Here is a 25300-nt window from a genome sequence, read left to right as displayed (position 1 = left end):
AAATGTAATTATTCTTAAAAGTATTAATAATTGGTATGTTTCTAGGATCTTAATTTTTGGCAAATACTGTTTTTTGATAAAAGTATTATTAAAATTCGTCGAAAGAATTCAATTATTTAAGTATTTGTTGATAAAATTCTTAATGAGAATTTAATTTTAACAAACATGCAATTATTAAATAAATTATTTATTTTTGTATTGAAATATAATTGAATTTTTGTAGAATTTTCTAAAAAAAATTGATTTGAAAATTAATTTCAGTTAAAGTTTTTATTTTTAATTTTAGTTTTTTTATTCAATAATTGAATTTTGGAGAAGTTACTAATAATTGCAATTTTTAGAAATAATTGAATTTTGTAAAGGTTTCAAATTGAAATCTTTGAAAATTTTAATATTTCATAATTTTAATTAAAAATTCTATGGAACCAATTTTTTTCTAATGTATATTTATAATTGAAGAATTGAAATTTCAGGTAAAATTGAATTGTAAATTCAAAAAATTTAATTAATTTTAAAAAAAATTGATTTAAAAATTCTTAAAAAAGAACTTTTTCAATAATTATTAAAAATTGATTTGAAGAAGAATTTTATTTAAAAATTGTAGAAAATAATAATTGAATTGAAATGATGAAAATATTTTCGAAGAAGTTACAGTAACAATATTCTTATATTAAGAAATAATTTTTTTATCATTCGGTAATCTTTAATTTATATTAGAAAATATGAAGACATCGAGCACTCCAAGTTCAAAAATCATCGGATATCTTTATGTTTTATAATAATATTCTTATACACTGAAAAAAAAAGAATTCGACAGAATGTACTTTTTATTCAGGCAATTTTTGCCTAAGAACAAAAGCAATACACATAAAGAAATTGTTTCTTTAAAAAAAAGCAATTTTTGCCTTTAAAAAAGCTAAAAATTGCCTTAGTTAAAATTTTTGCCTTTAAAAAAAGCAAAAATTGCTTTCTTTTTAAAGAAACAATTGTTTTACGTGTATTGCTTTTGTTCTTAGGCAAAAGTTGCCTGTGTAAAAAGCACATTCTGTCAAATTTTTTTTTTCAGTGTAAGTTGTTAAATTTCAAAAAGGTTTGAATTAGAAATTTTGAAAATCTCAGTTCCCATGGACCATCAATTCTGACCATTTTAGTTTAGAGTATGATTGTGAGTGAATCACAAAACAACCATTGTTGATGTTAATATTGAATCAAACACATGGCACAGATTTTTTGGTGAATTTTAAGGAAATGAAATTATTTTTGCAAGTGATGATAATTTTTCATTGTCCCGAAAAAGTATGTTCAGGATGTGACATTCCGCAGGATATAGCGAACCGTGAATCTAACTAATTGTACCTTCATTATCAAAAATTGTCTAATGAAAATGAACGTCATTTTGGGTTCATTAAATATCTAACCCTCATACTTTTAAAAAACAAATGAACTAATCAGAAAATTTTCCACGCACGAAATCTGTCCCGCCTTTTTCTTGTTCAAAAAGCAATTTATATTTATATTTCATGTCGCCTTTTGCGAATATGAAATCTCTTTTTCGGTAGAACAAAGCTCTTTGTGTGTGGTCCATGTTATGTGTGTATGTGTACATTAGGAGGGAAGATGCACTATACATATAAGCGTGCTCTCTCTCCCTCTCTCTCTCTTGGTATATATGCAGATATTCTAGAGAGAAGGCAAGTGAAGGTGCGGAAAGTTCATTCAAAAATAGAAGTAGACACGACACACAGGAGGCATTATGCAACTTTCCACTTGGGAGGATAATTTTTCAAAGGGTCACCTTCCTCTTGCAAAGGTACGTTGTGTCGTCGCGGTGTCCCTTTTCGGTTCGCGAACGGTTCTCGTCTTCGTTTTTTTGTCACAGAAAAAGAGTTCGCGTCACCTCCTCATCCCTCCTTCCCATCTTCCTATTTCTTCTTTGCCAACGCTTGTTTATTCTCCTTTTTTTTTCTCCTCGGTTTTTCTTTTTTTCTTTTTTTTTTTTGCGCGCATACTTTTCTTTCTTTCTACTATATTCACTCTCTCTCTTTTTCTCTCCTCTGTGTAAAGCCATTTCTCCGAGCTCGATGAGACAACGTTTTCTCTGCAATAACGCTTTTTCTAGACCAATGAAGCATGCGCCCACCAACGCAGTCAACCTGAGGACTTGTACAGAGAGAAGTTGACTAGACAGGAAGAAGCCTCGACATTGAATTTATCCGACACCGCGACTTTACTCGAGTCTCCCCCTCGTAAAATTTCTTCTCCTTTGCTTTTGTTGTCAATCAAATTATTAATTGACTGGAAACATATTTCTGACGTTTCCTCTCATTCTCGGTCAAAATACTGTATTTCAGGCATATTTAAATGATAATGAATTCAAAATGAAAGAAAATAATTATTATTAATATTAACTATGTGAATCTCCGTATTCTTTCATTCATTCTGTCCGAAGTTTGAAGTTAGTTTCTGTGTATGCTTTTTTTCGATTAAAAAATATTGTTTAAAAAATCGAAAATATGCATATAGGTATTTTTTCATCTGTTTATAATAAAATAGAATTACAAATTAGAAAATTAAAAAAAATTATTATTAACAAATAAAATATATAGCTATTTTGCTTGTTAAATGATTTTTTTTTATAACAAATTTCGTTTGACTGATCTAAATTATACAATTTTTTTTCCTTTTTATTTATAAATAAATAGCAAAATAGAAAATTGTTAATTGTTAAAAAATTATGATTAAGAAATAGGAAATAAATGCCCATTTTATGCATAATTTTTATTTCTCAATAACAATATTGTTAACAATCACATTTTTTTCATTTGGAAAGAAAAACATTAAATATTCCCGTTTCTCAATATTTTTGTAAAAAATTATCAATTTTCATAAGAAAATAATTTGCATCAATTATTCTATATTTCTTAATTTTAATTGTTTTTATAAAATTCAAAGTTTCTTAAAAAATAAAGGGAAAAAAAATGTTCTGTTAAATTTATTAACAAATATCTTTAATTGTAAAATTATTCGAAAACAATAATTTATTTTTTAAATATTTTAAATATTTCATTATTATTATTTTTCCATAGGAATTAAGATTTTCCAAAATTTCAAATTCAAACCTTTTTTAAATTATACAACTTATACAAGTATTTGTTATAAAACATGAAGATATTGATTGCTTCGAGTCGAAGACTCGGAGTGATCGATTTCTTTATGTTTTAAAATAATTAAAGAGGATCGAGTGTTAAAATCATTATTTTATATTATAAAGAATATTGTTAATGTAACTTCTTAAAAATTATTTTCATATTCTATTATTATCTAAAATTTAAACTAAAATTCATTTTCAAATCAATTTTTATTAGAAAATTCTACAAGAATTCATAATTATTTGAATGCAAAAGTAAATTATTTATTGAATAATAAATTAATGTTTCTTAAAATTTAATTCTTATTAAAAATTTTATTAACAAATTTTTAAATAATTGAATTCTTTTAACGAATTTTAATAAAATTTTACAGAATACTTACAGTTTTCATGGAATTCGATTAAAATTGTATTTAAAATAATTGAAATTCTGCAATGAGTTTTATTATTTCTGAAAATAATTGAATTATTGAGAAGAAACATAATAAAAAATTTGTAAATATTTGAATTCCTGTAAAATTTTTATTATTTATGAATTTTTGAAAATAATTGAAATTTTGCCAAGAATTTTATTAAAATTTTTGAAAATAATTAAATTTTGAAGAATTTTTTTATTTAAAATGATAAGAATTTTGATTTTGTTGAGATTTTTCTGTAAATTTTGAACATAATTGAATTTTGTGATAAGTATTTTATTACTTTTGTAAATAATTGAATTTCTGCAATTATTTGTAACTTCTTCAAAATTCAATTTTTTTTTAACTAAAATTCTTCTATAAATCCATTATTTTTAGTAATTAATTAAATACATATTGACAAATTTAACTGATTTTAGAAGATTTTTTGTTTAAAAATTTTTCAAAAATCGAAGTTCATTAAAATTTTTAATTAAATTCACTTAAAATAGAAATTTTATAAAATTTCAAATTGAAACCGTTTGAAGTTTATTTATTTATAAAAATTGTAAACGCAACTCTTTTAAAATTGAATTAATTTTGAAATATTTCAGTAAAATTATTCATTAAATAATTTATTTATTTTATGATAGTTGTTCAAGATTCAGGTTATTTAAAAAGAAATTTTTGTCAGAAATTGAAAAAATTATAGGTTTTTTTTATGAAAATTCGTCGAAAGAATTTAATTATTTAAAAATTCTACACGAACGTTAAAATGATTATTTCTATAAATAACAAGATTTTTTTAAAGGGATTCAATTATTTTCATAAATAATAAAATTCTTTTTAGAAATTAAATTTTAAGAAATATTCAGTTACTTAATTATTAATTTTTGTATTTAAATAATTGAATAATTCTTGTAGAATTTTTTGAATAAAAATTTATTTAAGAATGAATTTTAGTTAAAAATTTAGATAATAATTGAATATTAAAATCATTACAGCATGAATTTTTAGATATAATTTAATTTTGAAAAAGTTTCAAATCGAAATCTTTGAAAATTTGAATTTTTTATATTTTTAACTGACAATTCTGTAGAAATTATTTTTTTTTGAAAAAGTTTAATTGAATTTTTATTTAATTATTTAGCTTTTATCTTCTAAATATTTAATTGAAGAATAATCGAAATTTTGTAAACTTAAAATGCAATCAAATGGATTTGAAAATTCTCAAGGAACTTTTGCAAAAGTTATTAAAAATAATTGATAATTGAATGACTTTTCGAAGATTTTTATTATTTAGGAGAATAATTGAATTCTTGCAACGATTTTTTATTACATTTTTTTTAATTATAATTGAAAACCTATGAAGAATATTATTTATGAAAATAATTGAATTCTCGCAACGTATTTTATTAAATTTTTTTAAATAATTGAAATCCTGTAAAGAATTTCATTATTTATGAACATAATTGAAATCTTGCAACGAATTTTATTACTTTTTTGAAAATAATTGATTTGCTTAAGAATAATTATTTGTGAAATGTGAATTCTTGTAAACGATTTTTGGAAAATAATTACATTTTTTGAAGAATTTATTTAAAATTGTGTAAAAAATAATTGAAATTCTATGAAAAATTTTATTATTTTTGAAAATAATTTAATTTTATTCTTACAAAGAATGTTATTACACTTTTTTTTTAATAATTGAATTCATGTGAAAAATTGTATTACTTGTAAAAATTATTGAATTCTTGCGAAGGATTTTATTAAAATTTCTGTAAATAATTTAATTATGATATATCAATCGCTTAGAATCGAAGACTCGAACTAATCGATGTCTTTATGTTTTATAATAATAAATTCTTATAAGTTGTTGAATTACACAAAAGTTTGAATTTGAAATTTTTTTGAAAATCCTTATTCCTATTTATTGATGTTTTCGAATAATTTTACAATGAAACAAATTCGTGAATAAATGTAACAGAACAGTTTTTTTGAGTATCTGATAATTTTTAGAGCGAATCAAAATAATATTCTTTAGGGTCAGGGAGAAAAATCAAAATTTTGTCTTCCGTTATTATTAAACTATATTATTTATAAAATTAGATTTCGTCAAGATAAATATTAGTATTAAAGAAACATAATTCAACAAATACTCAATTTCATTTTGTAGACGACGAAACAATATTAATAGTGTTACGACTAAAAAAAAATTTTTATCCCACCCATCTAAAAATAACAAAGTAAAAATTATTTTAACAAAGAATTTTTGATTTTTGTGTTTCAGAAGAATCATGCGGGACGTCGTACGGATAGCTATTGTCCTTGAACTCTGTTTGCTAATTTTAGCAATACCAACGAGTGAGGGAGCGACGACAAAATTAAAAAGCAAAAAGAAACTCATGAAAGAGCCAAGGGAGAATAAAGAAGTGAATATTTGTGATTTACAGGATCTCCAAGCGCCATTCTTTTGTTATTGTAATAGTAATGGTTTTAATAATGCAACCGATACGAATTGTTTGATATTCGAAAAATTCGAAGAAGTCAATCCACTGTGGAATCATTTTAAGTCGCAAATGTTTACACAAAAATTATCATTTAAAGTTAGACCGCCTACTGGAAATTTAACATACGTACCAACACAAGTACTGAAGCAACTTAAACATGTTAATATTTTAAATATTGAGTACGCAAAAATTCACAAACTCCCCGCCAATGTTTTCTCTAATTTATCATCAATGACGGAAATTCATCTCATGAGAAATTCCATCACTGGTCTTTCTGAAAATGCTTTTAATAATATGAAGAATTTGATGTTTATCAATTTGGACGAGAATCATATTACTGAAATTACGAGGTGAGTTTTTCTTTCTGATTATTAATTAGTATGTTTTTTGAAAATTTTTGTATCGTAATTATTTTTAGAAAAAATAGAAAGGCCTAATAGTAGGGATAGGATTTATTTCTTTTTTTTTTAAATTTTATTTATATTTTTCAAGATGTATAAATTCTTACGAGGAAATGTATTTTTCACTCGAATAAACCTTCTTTCTTCATTCCCTTCCGTATAACATTCTTTATGCCATAAAGAAGGAGGATGTAAATTAAGGAAGTGGTTTTGTAGTCTTCTTCCTTTTTGCTTCTTTATAGTTTTAAATATTAGAATTATAAATTACTTCATATTATACATGAATATAACGAATAAAAACCAGTGTTTCTACTTTTTTTCTTCGGAATATCTTTTCCTTGCAAGAATTAATGCGATTTCAAATGATAAAATACTTGTACGTACGAAATTCGTCAACTAAAGTCGTCTATTTTTTTCTACTTTATCTAGAAAGAACATTTTTCAAATTAATAAAAAATTTTATTAATTTATTAATTTAGATATTTGTTTTATTTTTTTCAGAACACCATTCGTGAATTTGCCAATGCTGAAGAAATTGATAATAAATAAAAATAACATAACAACAATTTATGCTCAAGCATTCGCCTATTTGAGTTCACTTCAAGAGCTTGAAATTAATGGCAATCAAATTAATGTAATAACTCGCGATATGTTTAATGGCTTGAGAAATTTACAGAAGCTCGATCTGAGTAATAATTTAGTGCATATGATTGGCGAGGAGAGCTTTATGGAAATGTCAGAATTACAGGAGCTTCATCTCGATCAAAATATGATTGTATATATTTCGCAGAAAGCATTGGCTGGAATGAGAAACTTGAAGGTACTAAAACTTAGTGAAAATAAACTCGCATCACTTGATCCAGACTTTCTCAGTCAAGCACCAGGCGTCAACTTTCTTGATCTCAGGGATAATCAACTCAAGACAATGACCTTCGATAATGTCAAACCAATTGTCACCAATCTCTACAATAATGTCAGTTACTTCTATCTAAATGGTGAGTTATTACAAATTCTATTTTTTAATAATAATTATTAACTATAATAATTTGAATGTTCTTTCATTCATTCACTTTTCCTGTCCCTCACACTCTGAAGTTGTCCTTTGTTTTTTCTTATTTTTAAATAGATTGTATATTATTTTATTACTAGCAAATGTTACGCGCGAAACGTGATATTCAATTTATTATTGTTATGCAAATTACAAAATTTTTTATTTTCAAATATGAATTTTTTAAATAATTTTATAATCAAAATTTTTAAAATTTACTCATTAAGTACAAAATTAATTATTACTGTTCATATTTTCAAAATTTTTTTTAAATTTCACGAAAGAATTCAATTATTTTCTAAAATTTTAATAAATCCTTTTAAACAATTCAATTATTTTTTTTAAATAGTCAAATCTTTACAAAAATTCAATGATTTTCAAAACAATTTTAATTGAATTCCTCGAATGATTTCAAATATTTTTAAATATTTCCATTAATTTCAATTATTTCCTAAAATTTTAATAAATTCTTCGAAACAATTCAACTATTTTTATAAATACAAAAATTCTTTGCAGGAATTAAATTATTTTTAATTAAATTGACATAAAATTACATGAAAGAATTTAATTATTTTCAAAAATTTCCATAAAATGCATTTTCAAGAAGAATTTAAAATTCTCTAAAAATAATTCAATTATTCTCAAAATATTAAAAAAAAAATTCCATATAAAAATTAAATTACTTTCAATGCAATTTTTAAATATTTTCGTCAAAAAAAAAAAAAAAATTGAAAGAATTCAATTATTTTCAAAAAATAATAAAATTCTTGTGATAAATTAAATTATTTTGAATATATTTAATTTTAATAAAATTCTTTAAAGAAATTCCATTATTTTCGAAAAAACTAATTGAATTTTTCGAAAAAATTTTATTATTTTCAAATATTTCATTTATTTTTATAAATAGTAAAATCCTTCTAAAGAATTCAATTATTTTTCTAAATAGAGAAATCTTTACAAAAATTCAATGATTTTTAAAACAATTTTATTTGAATTCCTCGAATGAATTCAAATATTTTAAAATATTTCCATAAATTTCAATTATGTCTTAAAATTTTAATAAATTCTTCAAAACATTCCGATTTTTAAAAATTTTAATAAAATTCTTTGCGAGAATTCAGTTATTTTTCTAAACAATAAGATTCTTTGAAGGAATTCTATTACTATCAAAATTTTTTGATAAAATTCTTTGCAATAATTCGATGATTTTCAATACATTAATTTTAAAATTAAAAATATTTGAATAGAAAAATTATAAAAAAGTTAAGAAACAAAAAAGCAAACAACAACTAATTTCAAACTGCGAACAGATTAGCGGAACATGTAGTTTATTATTATTAAAATTAATTAATTAATGTTATAATTATTTTTATTTTCTAATAAATTCAAAATTGTACTGACAAATAAAAATTATCAGAATTTTTTTTTATTATTTATGAAAATAATTAAAGTCCTTGAATACAATTTTATTAGAAATTTTTTTAAAAAATTGACATCTATTAGAAAGTTACATTGAAATAGTAGATATTGAAAATCATTGAATTGAAGAAAATTTTTGGAAATAATTGAATTAGGGTGAAGAATTTTATTATTTATAAAGATAATTGGAACTTTGACAAGAATTAAAAAATTTTTTTGAACATAATTGAATTTCTGTAAAGAATTATAATACTTTGGAAAATAATTGAATTATTGCGAACAAATTTATAAAATATTTGTAAATAATTGAATTTCTGTGAAGAATTTTATTACTTTGGAAAATAATTGAATTATTGCGAACAAATTTATAAAATATTTGTAAATAATTGATTTTCGGTGAAGAATTTTATTACTTTGGAAAAGAATTGAATTATTATGTCTTATTGCTAAGACATTTATGAAAAATTTGTAAATAATTGAATTCTTTCGAAATTTTTATTATTTTTGAAAGTAATTGAATTTTTGAGAGAAGAATGTTATCAAAATTTTTTTTAAATAGTAGAATTTTTTTGGAAAGTTTCATTAAAAATAGTAGATATTGAAAATCATTGAATGAAGAAAATTTTTGAAAATAATTGAATTAAGGAGAAGAATTTTATTATTTATAAAGATAATTGGAACTTTGACAAGAATTTAAAAATTTTTTTGAACATAATTGAATTTTTGCGAAGAATTTTAATAGTACTTTGGAAAATAATGGAATTATTTAAAGATGACCGAGAGATAAAATCTATATTTTATATTATAAGAATATTGTTACTGTAACTTCATTAAAATTATTTTCATCATTTTCCAATTCAATTATTATTTTCTAGAATTTTAAATTATTTTTTATAAAAATAATTAAATTCCTTTGAAAAATTTTATTATTTATAAAAGTAATTAAATTCCTGTAAAATGTTTATTATTTATGAAAATAATTAAATGCTTGTATACAATTTTATTAAATTTTTTTTTAAATAATTGAATTCTTTTTGGGTAATTTTATTAAAATAGTAGACATTGAAAATAATTGAAATTAGAAAAATGCATTTTATTTTTGAAAATAATTGATATTAGGACAAGAATTTTTTTGACATTTAGGAAATAACCCGTGTAGAAATTGCCCTACTAGGGCCATAGTAAGGAATGAAACGCCGCGCCCGATCAGGGCCAGATCGGGGCGACAAGAAAATGTGGATTTCCTGATCAGGGCCACATCGGGCGCGGCGTTTCATTCCCTAATAGGTCGGCCCTATCCGGCCCTGATCAGGGCCCCAGCGAAATTTCTACACGGGAATTGAACTTTGGAGAAGAATTTTGTTATTTATAAAAGTAATTGGGATATTTTCGAAAATTTTATTCAAATTTTGAACAAAGTTTAATTTTATAAGAAGAATTTTATTTTTTTATTTAAATAATTGAATTTCTGCAATTATTTGTAATTTCTCCAAAATTTAATTTTTTTAGTGTTTTTAACAAAAATTCAAATTAGAAAATTTTTAAATTCTATTATTTTTAAAATTGCTAATTTTATTTAACAAATGTATAGTAAGAAGTTAGCCGCGTGCTTTAGCGCGTGAATTATTGCTAGTTAATAATTTAATAATTAATATATTTTAATGGTTAATATTTAAATAAATTTTTTGGACATTAATCATTAATATTTGAATGGAAGCAAAAATTTTTCAATTTTATGGAAGAATTTCGTCAACTTTGCCCCCAAAAAAGTATTGTCAACAAAAATAGTGCTCCTCGCATAATAATGAAAAGTTGAAAATCAATATAATGTGATTTTATGGTAGCTCGTAAAATTTTTTTCCCTTTTTTTTCAACGATTAACGATTCAAAACTAAATCGCCTTACGCTCACGGACATAAAGAAAGTTTTGCTATATTTCATAGTCTAGGGTTTGATTTCACTTTAGTTTGGCTAACTCATTTTGTCGATGAATTCTGTCAGTAGAAAATACCACCAAACATAAATCTCTTCGTTGTAAGTTAATCACGTGGTTTGTAGCCATACAAGTCAACATAGAAAGTTATGCAATTGTTTCCTCTACATATATATATTTGCTTAGCGAGCTTTATTGAAAGCACTACTCTCATTCCTTTTAATTTCACTGTCTTACATTTCCATTTTGATTGCGTAAATTGCCGCTATGACGTTTTCAATTTCCGCTCTTAATGAAACTTCTTGAGAAGTGATTATTTTTTTCCAACTTTTTTTTTCTGTTTTGTTATTTTTTCTGTCAATTATTTATTGTACGTTGCAATTTTTATTTAATTTTTAATTAGGTTCTATTTCTATTTTAAATAAAATCAATCAAGATTATATATTTTTTTTTTTCATAAAAAAGGAAAAATTGCATAATTGAGGCTCCGGATCTTAAAAGGGCACTTTCACCATGTAAAGTCAGTCTATGCGGAAAGTGCCCTTTTAAGATCCGGAGCCTCAATTTTCCTTTTTTTTTAATGAAATAGAAATTCTACAGATAAATAAATAATAATTAATAAATTTAATTCATTTCTAAAAAAAAAATTACGATTTCGTTAAAATTATAAGATTGATACTATCACTCGGTCGTATTAATAATTAAAGAATTGTTGAAAAGAGCGATTTCGTTAAAAGTTGTGATTAAAAAAAAATTACACAAATCTTTTTACAAAAAGAAAGTAAAAATTTTCTAAAGAAGAGAAAATATAATAATAAAAAAAAATAAAAATATAAAATAAAATAAAATTGTTATCATAAAATCGTACTCAATGTAGTTTGAGATTGTATACCAAATTTCAACCCTCTAGGTCAAAATGTCTAAAATATTCCTCAGTGAAAAGAAAAGTAGGGAAGGTCACGTGTCGCTTTCTAAAGAACGAATACTCGACAAATTTTTTTGCATTTTTCAAGAAATTCCTCAACGAAAGAAATAAGATTTCTGAATAAATAAAATGTTAAATATTTTTTTTCTCCTATTGTTAACAAAAACAATATGATTAATATAGAGAAATTTCTCACAAAATTCTCCTATAGAACAATAAATTACAATCATGTACCAGAGAACAAACGTCGTTTTTGCCTGTATGCAAATGAACTTCCATCTCACGCATATATATAGCATACAATATCTATATGTATATGCACACAAACAAAAGTTTGTTCGACGAAACTGATTGCATTGTGTCCCTTCTGCACGAGAACAAGAATGCAAAGGTTTCAAACAGTATTCTATATTCTGTTGTAGTAACAGTATTTTCAAAGAGGATTTGCACCCGATTCAGATCAACGGCTTTCAAAAACTTTAAAAATTTTTGGTGTTCGAAACGAAAACAATTTTTGGTGAGAAATGAAAACAGTTCATTTTGCAATGAATATATATATATGTAGGTATAAATGCATATATATGTTATATAAAGTTGTAGAAAACTATGTATATAGACAAACAGTGATTGTACTTCACGTACATATTCGAATTGGGCGTTCCTCTATCGTTGACATAAATACTATAAACTAGAAACTCGACATTCGCTCTGATTCTCCAATGGCAAACAACAACAGAATGATTGTTTCGTGACGCTTGACCTAGACGTGTACCTCACATCTGTATGGTTTATGAATTTTATTTCAAAAATCAATTTTTACTGACGGTGATTTTAAATTTTTCGAAAATAGAATTTTTTTGCTAAAATCAATTAAAATTTCTGAAAGAAAAGTATATTTTTTTTCCACGTCGAAAAATTCCATGGAAGTACCCCCTGGAAATTCCGTGGAAATTCTGCAAGTTTTATATTTAAATATTATTTTAAAAACTTTTATTATGATTAGCGTCTAATAATAAGCTTTGTTGCAATTTTTTTTTTGCAAAACTTGAATGAAATACTCATTTTGCAAAAAAATTGCAACAAAGCTTATAATTAGATTATAATCATAATACAAATGTTTAAATATTATTAAAATAAAAAACTTACAGAATTTCCTTGATTTTTCCCTGATTTCCGGAAAAAATTTTTGAGTTTTTCCCTAACCCTAAAGAATATTCTGATTCACTCTAAAAATGATTAGACACTCAAAAAAAATGTTCTATTACCTTTAATTACGAATTTTTTAATTGGAAAATTATTCCCAACCTTCAATAAATTCTTTTTTAAATAAATATTTAATAATTATTATTATTCCATAGGAATTAAGATTTTCAAAAAATTTCAAATTCAAATCTTTATAAAATTCAACAAATTATAAGAATATTATAAAATATTTAATAAATTTATATATAATTAAATAAATTATAAAAATTAAAAAAAAATTTTAAAAAATAAAATAAAATATAATAAAAATAAATAAAAAAATAAGTGTTTTGTAATAATTTAAATTTCCATAAAATTTTTCAAAAAAATTAAAATATTTACAAAAATTTTAATACAATACTTTCCAAGAATTATATAAATTTAATTTTTATTTTTTTTAATAAAAATAATTTAATATAATTTATATAATGTTTATTTAATAAATTCATTAAATTCATTTATATATTATTATAAAACATTAAGATATCGATCACTCCGAGTCGAAGACTCGGAGTTATTGATATCTTCATGTTTTGTAATAATTTAAATTTCCATAAAATTTTTCAAAAAAATTAAAATATTTACAAAAATTTTAATACAATACTTTCCAAGAATTCAATTATTTTCACAAGTAATAAAATTTTTCCCATGAATTCAATTATTTCTAAAAATGTAATAAAATTCGTTCTAAGAATTCAATTATTTTCATAAATAATAAAATTTTTCATAGGATTTCAAATATTTTCAATACAATTTTACATAAATTTCTTAAAAAATTCAATTATTTTCAAAAATTTTTTGCAAGAATTCATACATTTTAACAAATAATGAAATTCTTCGCTGAAATTAATATATTTTGAAAATTTAGTACTTTAATAAAATTTCTTAAATTAATTCAATTATTTAAAAAAAATTTAATAAAATGCTTTGCAAGAATTCAATTATTTTCATAAAATAATACAATTCTTTACAGGATTTCAATTATTTAAAAAAAAATTTAATAAAAATTCGTTTCAAGAATTCAACTATTTTCATAAGTAATAAAATTCTTCACAGAATTTCAATTATTTTTAATAAAATTTTAACTAAATTCTTCAAAAAATGTACCTAATTATTTTAAAAAATATTCAAAATTCAATTATTTTTGAAAATATATTCTATAATGCTTTTAATATTCAATTATTATGTAAAGTTTAAAATGAAATTCATTGTTAAATCAATTTTTATTAGAAAATTTTACGAGAATTCAATTATTTAAATACAAAAGTAAATAATTTTTTAATTATTGAATGTTTTTTAAAATTTAATCCTCAGAAAGAATTTTATCAACAAATTTTAAAATAATTGCATTTTATCGACGAATTTTTATAAAATTTTCAAGAATAATTACATTTTTCAAGAAATTCGATTAAAATTGTATTAAAAATAATTGAAATTCTGTGATGAGTTTTATTATTCATGAAAATAATTGAATCTCGGTAAAAATTTTTCTTATTTTTGAAAATAATTGAATTTTTGCGAACAATTTTATCAAAAAGTTTTTTTAAATAATTGAATTCTTTTGGAAAGTTTCATTCAAATAGTAAATATTAGAAATCATTGAATTGAGAAAGCTTTTAGAAAATAATTGAAATTTTGCCAAGAATTTTATTGAAAATTTTGAAAATAATTGAATTTTGGAGAAAAATTTTATTATTTTTAAACATAATTGAAATTTTAAAGTGTCATTTTTAAAAATTTTTGAACATAATTTTATTACTTTTGAAAATAATGGAATTTTTGCAATCATTTGTAACTTCTTATAAATTCAATTTTTTACAGTACTTTAATAAAAATCTCTGACTTATTCCTGATTTCCCTGACCTATGACAACCCTGGAAATGTTAAAGTATTTTTAAAGAATATTTTTTTAATAAATTAAAAATTAAATTCCGGATGTATTTTTTAATTCAAATAATCAGATAAAAAAAATTAAATTTGTTTTAAAAATTTAAGTTTATAGTAAAAAATCTTTTTCTTTTTGAAAAATTTAAATTCATTAGTCAAAATCGATTTTTTTTTAGAAAATATAAATTCATTAGGTACTAGAAATTGATTTCCTTTTCTTAGAAATTAAAATTTATTAGCAAAAATTGAATTTTATAGAATAAAAATGTTCGAAATTGAAATCTGTCAAAAAATTTATAGAAATTGAATTTTATTATTCAAAAATTATTCCAGAAATTAAACTCGCTGAGATAAAAAATATTTAGAATTTAAAAAATTATATTCATAGGAAAACTCTTTCCAAATCGGATTTTTAAAATAAATTTTTATCATAAGACGATTAAAAAAAATTATTTATCTTTTTTTATTTTCTTCTATTTTTATGGGAAGAATATTAAGTTTTAACAGCATTTTGACGCATTTTGTTTCTTTTTTGTTTTTACAAAAAAAAATTATATAATAAATTTTATATAAAAATATCACCTGATCACCGAAATATTACTTTGTCAGCCAGTTTCCTCATCGTAAAATTGTGAATGGGGTAGAGCTAAAATTTTGTTGAGAAAGTTTAGAATTTTGACGAGCAACTACTGTAGTGTGCATAAAATTGTTGATATTTCAAATTAATTGTTACATAAAGGAAAAATTGAAAATTTTTATTACAGAAAATTAGAACACTGGAGGGAAAAAAAAATTTCAATATAAGAGAAATTTTCCTTTATTCTTTTCTTTATTAATTTTTTAATATCTCTATTTAAATTTTAAATTGAAATTCTTCTTTTAGATTTAAGATTTTTTCAGCTCTAAATTTGAGAATATTCTTCATAAATTCTTTATAACAAGACTGGTTTAAATTCCCAGTACAATTTTTACTAAATTTAGATTAAAAACAAGCACCTCTTTTATTGAAGGGATTTTTTATCAAATATTTTTTTATTAATATTTTTAAATTAAATTTTACATTTAAATGAAGCAAGAAAAATAAATTTCTCAACATTAATTGAAAAATTGATTAATAAAATACATAGATAAGTTATTATTTTCTTTTTTGTTTAAAATAGGAATGAAAAAAAAATAAAAAGAAATTTATTGGTAAACTCGGTATCGGAATTAAATCACAGTTGGCTAAATTCACACTTCTTGCATTTAATTCCCTGATGCTTTTGCCATATAGTCATCTTCCCGTTTTGTTTTCCCTTTCTTTCTCATTCAAACGCTATTTGCAGTCAAGCACGTTTCTTCTTTTAAAAACACCTGGCAATTTTTAAATCCGGTCTCTTTTGTTTATTCGTTCATTTCTCCATTGCCTTTATGCAATGGAATTAATTTCCTCCCGGTTTTTTTTTTATTTTTGAATTTTCATTTTACTCCCTTAAGAAAATATTAATTAATACCGTCAACCACTATCCTTATACGGACCAAAAAAGAACCACTTAATAACCTACCTTCTAAATACAAAAACAAAAAAAAATAAAACAAAAAAAAATAAAATAAAAAAATAATAAATCCATAAGCAGTATCAGATATTTAAATATAGAATATAATTTCTTATAATTAGAAAATTTTTAATTCTCATTAAAAATGTTTAAAATTATAACAAAAATTTAAAGGAGGACTTGTCAATTATTATTTCAAATGAAATTTATTCTCGGAAATATGTAATTACAGAAATAATTCACAGGCATAAATATAGAATTGGAGAATAACTGTGGGTATAAATAAAAGGATAAGGGTAAGATTATTATTGGCACAAGAGGATCAAAGTGTGAGGGAAAACTAATGGGTGTAGAAGGGGGTGAGAAAGGGGAAAAGTCTCGAGAAACAGAAAAATCGGTCACTCTTAGAAACGCCAGGATAAATGTGTGTGCAATTTGTGAAGTGAGTGACCATCAAAAGGAGAAAGAGATGGATGGCACTGAGAAGTGGAGCGAGAGAAAAGAAATATATAGTCAGGTAATAAAAGAATGTTTCTCTAATAAAAAACAAACTCTAAAAAGAGAAGGGAAATTAATTAATTGTAAACTGTAAACACAAGAGAAAAGTTTTTAAATCATTAGTACACCAGAAAAAAAACAGTAATCTTGTATTTAGAGGAAAATTCCTCTTCCAATATCCTCTGAATATTTTCTTTTAAAATATAAGAATATATTCTCCCTGAATGTTTAATATTTCTATTCTTTCTTCTTTTCAACTTTTTTTCTTTTTTTTTTTCTTAATTCAATCGCAAAAATTGATAAAGAAATTAATTAAATAGAAAATTGATCTCTAAATTTAATAAAATTAATTTCTTTTACGTAATTTTTCTAATTCACCCTTTTTTTATATCTATTTTTGGGAAATAATTCACTTTTTAGCTATTTTAAAGAAAAAAGGTTAAAATAAAATTATAATTTCCAGAATTCATTGAATATCAGAAAGTTTTGAACTAAACTTTTTTAAGGAACTTTAATTCTTTTAAAGAAATTAATAATTATTATATATTTACTAAAAAAATGATTTAAATTTTAAATAATTTTATTTTAAATTTTAACATTGGCTTTCTGGAAAATTTAAATTTAATTTTTTTTAAGCTGTTTGAATTTTAAAAATATTTTATTAAAAAATTATCAATTTTACAAAGAATCAGGAAAATCAGAGAAATGTCTGGGTACTTTTTTAAAATTTCTAAAACTACAACAAAAAATTCTGATTATTGGAGACCAAAAACATTTTTGACGAACTTAAAAACGGTAGATGATCACTTTTTCTAAAAAATATTTCCTAATCCTTTTTAAGTCTCAAAAAAGCAATTTCTAATAAAATCAGTTTTCTAAAAAAAAATTTTCTAACAAGTTTTGATTTCAAAAAAAAGTTTTTCTAAAAAGTTATGATTTCTAATATTTAATTTCCTGAAATCTGTGAAATTCTACAATTTGGATAAAAGTTAGAAAATTGTTTAAAAAGTTAAGATTTGGAAATAGAAACTATTTTGCATATTTTCAGTTTCTCAATCACAATTCTGTTCACAAAATTATGAATTTCTTTTTGAAAAAGAAGAAAAAATTTTGCAAAATTTCTATTTCCAATAACAATTTTTTAACAAAAATTTTGTTCCTTTTTTATAATAAAAAATAATAATTTGCATCATTTTTATACTAAAATTATCAAAATTAATAGATATATTTAATATTTATAAAACATTTTTTTAGGAAATGTTAAATATCTCTAGAAAAAAAATCCTTATAATTTCTATTTCTTAATTACGACTTTTAACGAGATTATTTTAAAATTTTGTTAAAAAATTTGCATAATTTCTAATTTTTATTACACATTTTTTTAATGAAATCTCAAATATTTTTTTTAAAGAATTACAAAATTGTCATAAATTTTATTTTTTATTTACATATACAACTATTTGATCGTCATTACAAAAATTGAATATTATTAGAAAACAATTTTTTTTTTTGCAAAATTACTTTTATTAGAAAATGACGTTTATTAGAAAAAAGAAAATTAGAAAATCATCTTTATTAGAAAAAAGTTTTTTAAAAATTCATCTTTATTAGAAAAAAAAGTTTTACAAAATTAAAAATTAGAAAATACATTTTAGAAAAACTGTACCCAACCCTTAAAAACCTTAAAACTCCTTGAATTCTTTTCCACCTGAAGAATTTTTGAATCACAAAAAATATTAAGCCGATATGATATACCTTCCTTTAAAATTGGAAAACAATTAAATTTTCAAATAATTTGCTTCAAAATAATTATAATTAACTTAGAAAAGATTTTTCTTAAAAAAATTTGCAATTTTCGGAATAAATTGAATTTTTAAAGGATTTTAAAGTAAAATTTTGGAAAATTTCAATTGTTTCAAAGAAATTATTATAATAATTAATTATTTAAAAAATTACGAAAGTTTCTAATATTTTTTTTTGCAATTCAGAAAATTTTCCAAAAAAATTTTATTAAAACATTATCAAATTACTTGAATTTTGTGAAATTAAATTGAAAAAAATTTAATTTGTCAAAGAATTTAATTAAAAAAAAATATATTTCAAAACATTTCATTTCATTTTAATAATTCTCAAATAATTGAAAGAATTACTCTTCAAATTTTTATGAATTAGTTTGTATTAGTTTGTAATTAGTTTGTATTAATAAAAATTTAAATTTCTTAAAAAAATTGAATTTTCAAAAAGTTTTGGTTAAAAATCTGAAAAATTAGTTTTCTAAAATATTTCAATTCCACTGTTTAAAGATAATTGAATTTTTATAAACAAGTAATTAAAAAATTTTAAAATAATTAAAATTCTCTGAAACTGTATTGAAAATAATTGAATTTTGTAGAAGAATTTTTTTTGAAATAATTATTAAAATTATTGTTTTTGTAGAGTGTGAAAAAGAGAAAAGTTTGAAAGTAATTAGTAAAATTAAAAATAGTTTTAAAAATACTTGCAAAAAAATAGTATATTTTTTTAGGAGAAAATGTTTTGAAAATAGGTTTTAAAAAAATAGTTTCTAGGAGAAAATGTTTTCAAAATAAGTTTAAAAAAATAGTCAGTATTTTTTTTTTGAAGAGGAAATGTTTCAAAAATAGACTTAAAAAAAGTAAATTATTTTTTTTTTTTGAGGAGAAAATGTTTCGAAAATAGGCTTAAAAAAATAGTACATTTTTTTTTTGAGAAAATGTAATTTTTTTTCCCTGCGACCAATTAAGCTGTTTTTTCGGAACAATGAGAGAGTAAAAGCGCATTATCCGATTTGTGAATTAAAGACATTTTCGTCATAGATTCTCGAATTTCCCATGCTTCGTGAAAAATTCACGAAGCTTGAGTGCTTCTATGCAATTCGTTACAATGTTGAATCTGCGTGAACTATTGATCTATGCACAGCTCGATCTAAATATCTATATACACATTGTACTTGGATTTGTACTTGCCTTAGAATTCGTGTGCTCATTATAATTCTCCGCTATTAAAATATTTATTTTTCAATATATTATTCTCTGTGGATTCTATATAATATATGTATATACACTTGAAGGATTATTATCATCCCATACATAATTTTTTACACATTTAAATGAATAAAAATAAAATCCATAGAAAAATTGAAATAAAAAAAAAATTCAAAGTACGAGAGAGAATGCTTTATTCAAAAGCATCTTTTTTTTTTGGGTATATAGAATATTCGATATTTCTCTCATTTGAGAGAATTTAATTCTCAAATCTGAAGAGATTTGAAATATTAATACACAGATTAAATAAAAGGGCCGGAGAATTATTTTATTTAGGTTTAAAAGGAATTTTATTTTTCATAATAGAGAAAAATTTATTAACTCGAGTTGAAATTTTATATAAAGGAAATTCATCAAATTTTCAGAGTATTAAATACTTGAAAATATAAAATTCTTTCGCTTATAAAAGTGAATTCTTTATTTATTTTTTATTTTTATGTACCTAATAATAAATTTTGTAAATAATTTTCATTTTTATGATTATTTTTATAATTTCCAATTTTTACAAGTTTTATGTAATTTATAATTAATAATTAATAATTAATAATTAATAATTTGAATTAAAGGGAATATTTTTGAAAAATAAATATAGAAATGAGTTTAAAAAAATTTCGGAGATTATAATTTTTTTTGTCGACTAAGAATATTACAATTCGATTCATAAATGTAATATTATGTGAACATTGTCTCATTTTGAGCCGCGTCTTTGAACATCATATATGCGCGGGTAGAAAACAGAGGACTCCTAACGAGTTTTATTATCCATGGAAATTGAGATGTGCACAATGTGTACTCAACCACAATGGTCACAAAAGAAATTTTAGCTACCACTTTTAAAAACCCCTTTTAAATGTCACCAGTGTGGCGTACTAAAAAAAGCCACAAATTTTACAAAAGACACATTTTAATATGCTTTTACAGTCAAAAATTGAAGGCTTAAAATTAACCATCTTTTAATAAAAATAAAATTTATTTTTTCGTATTATGTTAACAGGACCAATTTTTACACTCATTTTTATTTTTAATTCTAACTTTTCATTTTTGTTTCTATTTTAAGTTTTATTTTTAATTTTATATTTATTTCTATTTTTGGTTTTATTTTTAATTTAATTTTTATTTCTATTTTTGATTTTATTTTTAATTTAATTTTATATTATTTTATACATTCTTTTATTATAATTTAATTTTTTTTTTTATTTGCTCTTTTGTATTTTTTTAAAGATTTTTTTTTCTTTTTACTAATTTAAGGTTTTTTTCAAGAACAGACTATAAAATTTTTAATGAAAGTTGTAAGAATCAGAAATCGCAGGAATAGCTGTGGAAATTTCTTAGTTTCCTTGGAATTTTTATAGAATGGTACCTTCTTTGAATTTTTTCTTCCGATGAGGAAGGGCAAAGTTTCTATATGCAAAATTTTTAATTTTAGACGAAATTATTAATTTCTTTAACAACAATTATATTAAGAATAATAATATTTGTATATTATTAACAACTGTTATAGTATTACAACAATTTTAGTCTGATTAGAGGATTTTTTAATGGATTATATCTGGATTCTTGTAATTACTTTATTATTAGTAATAAAAGTCAATTTTAGTCAGACTGGATATTTTTTTATGGATTATTTCCACATTATTGAAATTGTTTTGTCATTAGTAGTAAAAGTCAGTTTTAGTCAGACGGGAGAATTTTTTAAATTAATTATTGCCACATTCTTGTAATTGATTTGTTATTAGTAGTAAAATTCAGTTTTAGTCAGACTGATAATTTTTTTATATACATTATTTCTGATTTGCTGTAATTGTTTTGTTATTAGTAATAAAATTCAGTTTAAGTCAGACTTTATATTATTTTTAGAATTATTTTCTATATTTTGTAATAATTTCTCTATTATTAGTAAAAGTCATTTTTAAGCAGACTGCAAAACTGTTTTAATGATTATTTCTGATTTCTTGTAATTGTTTTGGTATTAGTAGTAAAAGTAACTTTCAGTCAGACTGGAGAATTCTTTAATTTATTATTTCTGATTTGTTGTAATTGTTTTGTTATTAGTAGTAAAAGTCAGTCTTAGTCAGACTGCAGAATTTTTAAATTGATTATTTCAGATTTCTTTTAATTGTTTTGTTATTAATCAGTTTTAGTCAGACTGGAGGTTTTCTTGATGTATTATTATTTTTTCCACATTTTTGTTATTAGTAGTAAAATTCAGTTTTAGTCAGACTTTATATTATTTCTAGAATTATTTTCTATATTTTGTAATAATTTCTCTATTATTAGTAAAAGTCATTTTTAAGCAGACTGCAAAACTGTTTTAATGATTATTTCTGATTTCTTGTAATTGTTTTGTTATTAGTAGTAAAAATCAGTTTTAGTTAGACTCTAGAATTTTTTAATTAATTATTTCTGATTTCTTGGAATTGTTTTGTCATTAGTAGTAAAAGTCAATTTAAGTCAGACTAGATAATTTTTTTGATGGATTATTTCTATATTCTTGTAATTGTTTCGGTATTTGTAATAAAAGTTAACTTTAGCCAGACTAGAATAATAAATTATTTCTGATTTGCTGTAATTGTTTTGTTATTAGTAGTAAAATTCAATTTTAGTCAGACTAGATAATTTTATTTGTGTATTATTTCCTATATTTTATAATTGTTCCGATATTAGTAATAAAGGTCAATTTTACCCAGACTAGAAAATATTTTAAATGTTTATTTCTGATATTTTGTAAAATTGTTTTAATATTAATCAGTTTTAGTCAGACTGGATATTTTTTTAATGGAATATTTCTATATTCTTGTAATTAATTTGTTATTAATAGTAAAAGTCGGTTTTAGTCAGACTAGAAGATTTTTTTCATTGATTATTTCTGATTTCTTGGATTTGTTTGGTCCTTAGTAGTAAAAGTCAGTTTTAGTCAGACTGCAGAATTTTTTAATTGATTATTTCTGATATTTTGTAATTTTTTCGATATAAGTAGTAAAAGTAATTATTAGTCAAACTGGAGAATTCTTTAATTTATTATTTCTGGTTTGTTGTAATTGTTTTGTGATTAGTAGTAGTAAAATTTAATTTAAGTCAGACTGGAAAATTTTTTATTTATTGTTTCTGGTATTTTGTTATTGTTTTGTTTTTAGTAGTAAAAGTCAATTTGTGTCAGACTAGATAATTTTTTAATTTATTACCTCTAATATTTTGTAATGATTGGGGTATTAGTAGTAAAAGTTAGTTATCGTCAGACTGTAGAATGTTTTAATGGATTATGTCCGATGTATTGTATATTTTTTTGGAATTAGTAGTAAGAGTCAGTTTTAATCAGACTGGTTAGAATTTTCGTTTATTTTTATGAAAATGCGAGTCAAAATAAAAAAAAAACTGTGAATCTTTTATATATACGATATTTATATAGTATTATATTATAAAAAAGACATGGAGTGGAAAGGTCGAATGTATCGAAAAGTATCGAAGTAAAGAATGGGCAATGAGAATGTAAAATCTTAATAGAAGGGTGTTTTTAAAATTTTTTGTACATGTGAAGGTGGCGCTGCAGTCGTATGTTATTTAAAAAGAGCGCGAATATATAAATTTTTTTTTTGTTAAGAGAAAGTACACATAACAAATCTTATTTTGCATTGTCAAAAAAAACGTCAATATTTCAAATATAAATAAGCAAATTATTAACTGAAAAAATTTGAATATTATTATTAATGAAATAATAGACTTGGACAATGGACATATAAAAACCAGCACCGTAGACGGCCGCTTGCGGCCGTCGGAGGAGCTAGTTATATTATAAATATAAAAATATTGCAGAATGAATACTTGAATTGTACTTAAATATGTTTGTGTTTGGGTTTGTATATGTATATATATTGTGATATATAATATAGGGGAAAATGGGGATATACATAGAATGGGTATACACTGGGGCACAGTATAACGTGTTTCTGTGCATCCATCCCACGGCATGCAATGTCCTCATAAGGGTCTGTCGTGTTCGGGATTACCTATGTGCTTGCATGTATATGCAGTCAACGATGGTGATACTCTCCATATTTCGATATATGACCAAGTATAAGTGTATGGTAAACGTCATGAAATCCAGCCACTTCAGTCATATGAGATTTCGTGTATACCTATAACAAGTAATTTATGTCTACTTTTCTCGACATTTTACTAGAAATAGTTTCCTCATAAAAATGCAATCTTATAAGTCGTAATGTTTCAAAAAAGAAAGAAAAAATAAGAAACGAGACGCGATCCCGAGGATTTTTTTTCTTCTTCTCCGACAAAATTAAAATTGTAAATTTTCCTACTTTCTTCAAAGTTTTGTGTATATGTATATGTATATATGTATAATAAACAATAAAGAGGATATAGTTCCAGGTCAAAATAATTTTCTATTACTTTATTCTACAGAGAATTTACAGAATTTTTTTTATAGATATTTAGTAATTATATATCTATTATGTAATTAAATTTTTTTTTTTGAATTTCGCGCCAATATAGTTCTTGAATTCGCCACCTAGGCATAAAAGTTCTCTCACAAGCGGAATAAAACGAATTCTCGACATGTAAGCGGCAACTCAATGAATTGGTGCGAAATTAAAAAAAAATGTAATTAATATATGAATAATATAAAGTAGTTAATATTTATCAAATAAGTAATTGTGTAAATTTCTAGCTGAATATTTAGTAGAATTGTTTCTCGTCACTGGCGCAGGAAACTAAGCCGGTAGCTTTGAATCGACGGTGTAACCTCGCTCATTGTGTTCGAAGTTCAGAACGAACACACCTTGACCAATTCTAGTCTATTGTGTGACATTAATTTCTATTCCTTTCCTGGCATCGAGCACTTTCGATGTCAAAACACAAGTCTAAAGTTCACAAGTCTAAAGTTCGGAGGTTTCAGAGTACAGGTTAAACTAAGTGAAGTAAAGTATAACCACAACTTCTGTAAATTAGTGATTAAACAACTTTGGAGACTAGTGATAAACCTAGACGCATCGAGTGAAGTCAATATAATCATTTCGATTAAACGTTATTCTCACTTCTCGATAATCTCACACGAAAAAAAAACATTTTTCACAAAGAAAAAAAATAATCTACAAACAAAAAGACATGATAAAATTTTCATTTAAATTTAATATATACCTTTATCTTCAGTGCTTGAATTAGGTTCGTAAATCCCGTAAAAATCCGTTAATTTCCTTCAAATCCGTAAAAGTCTGATTTTTTTAAAAAAGGTCCGCAAAGTCCGTAATTTGATATAGAAAAAGAACAAAAGTTCATAAATTGTA

At 22.7% G+C, this 25300-nt stretch overlaps 1 protein-coding gene across 3 annotated transcripts in view; it reads left to right on the top strand.

The window, feature by feature from the left end:
* LOC122500507 (connectin) overlaps positions 1 to 25300 on the top strand; it is a 543906-nt gene that overhangs the window by 395219 nt on the left and 123387 nt on the right. For all 3 annotated transcript variants that reach the window (XM_043609469.1, XM_043609467.1, XM_043609468.1), the window contains 2 exons: positions 5834 to 6403; positions 6956 to 7449. In XM_043609469.1, coding sequence (XP_043465404.1) covers positions 5841 to 6403; positions 6956 to 7449 — 1057 coding nt within the window. In that variant the 5' untranslated portion in view covers positions 5834 to 5840. The remainder of the gene's footprint in view (positions 1 to 5833; positions 6404 to 6955; positions 7450 to 25300) is intronic.

The sequence above is a fragment of the Leptopilina heterotoma genome, unplaced genomic scaffold, assembly GCF_015476425.1.
Source record: "Leptopilina heterotoma isolate Lh14 unplaced genomic scaffold, ASM1547642v1 Lhet_187, whole genome shotgun sequence".
NCBI lineage: Eukaryota > Metazoa > Arthropoda > Insecta > Hymenoptera > Figitidae > Leptopilina > Leptopilina heterotoma.
Note: the sequence above shows the minus strand (reverse complement) of the source record. Positions and strands in the feature narration are given on the sequence as shown.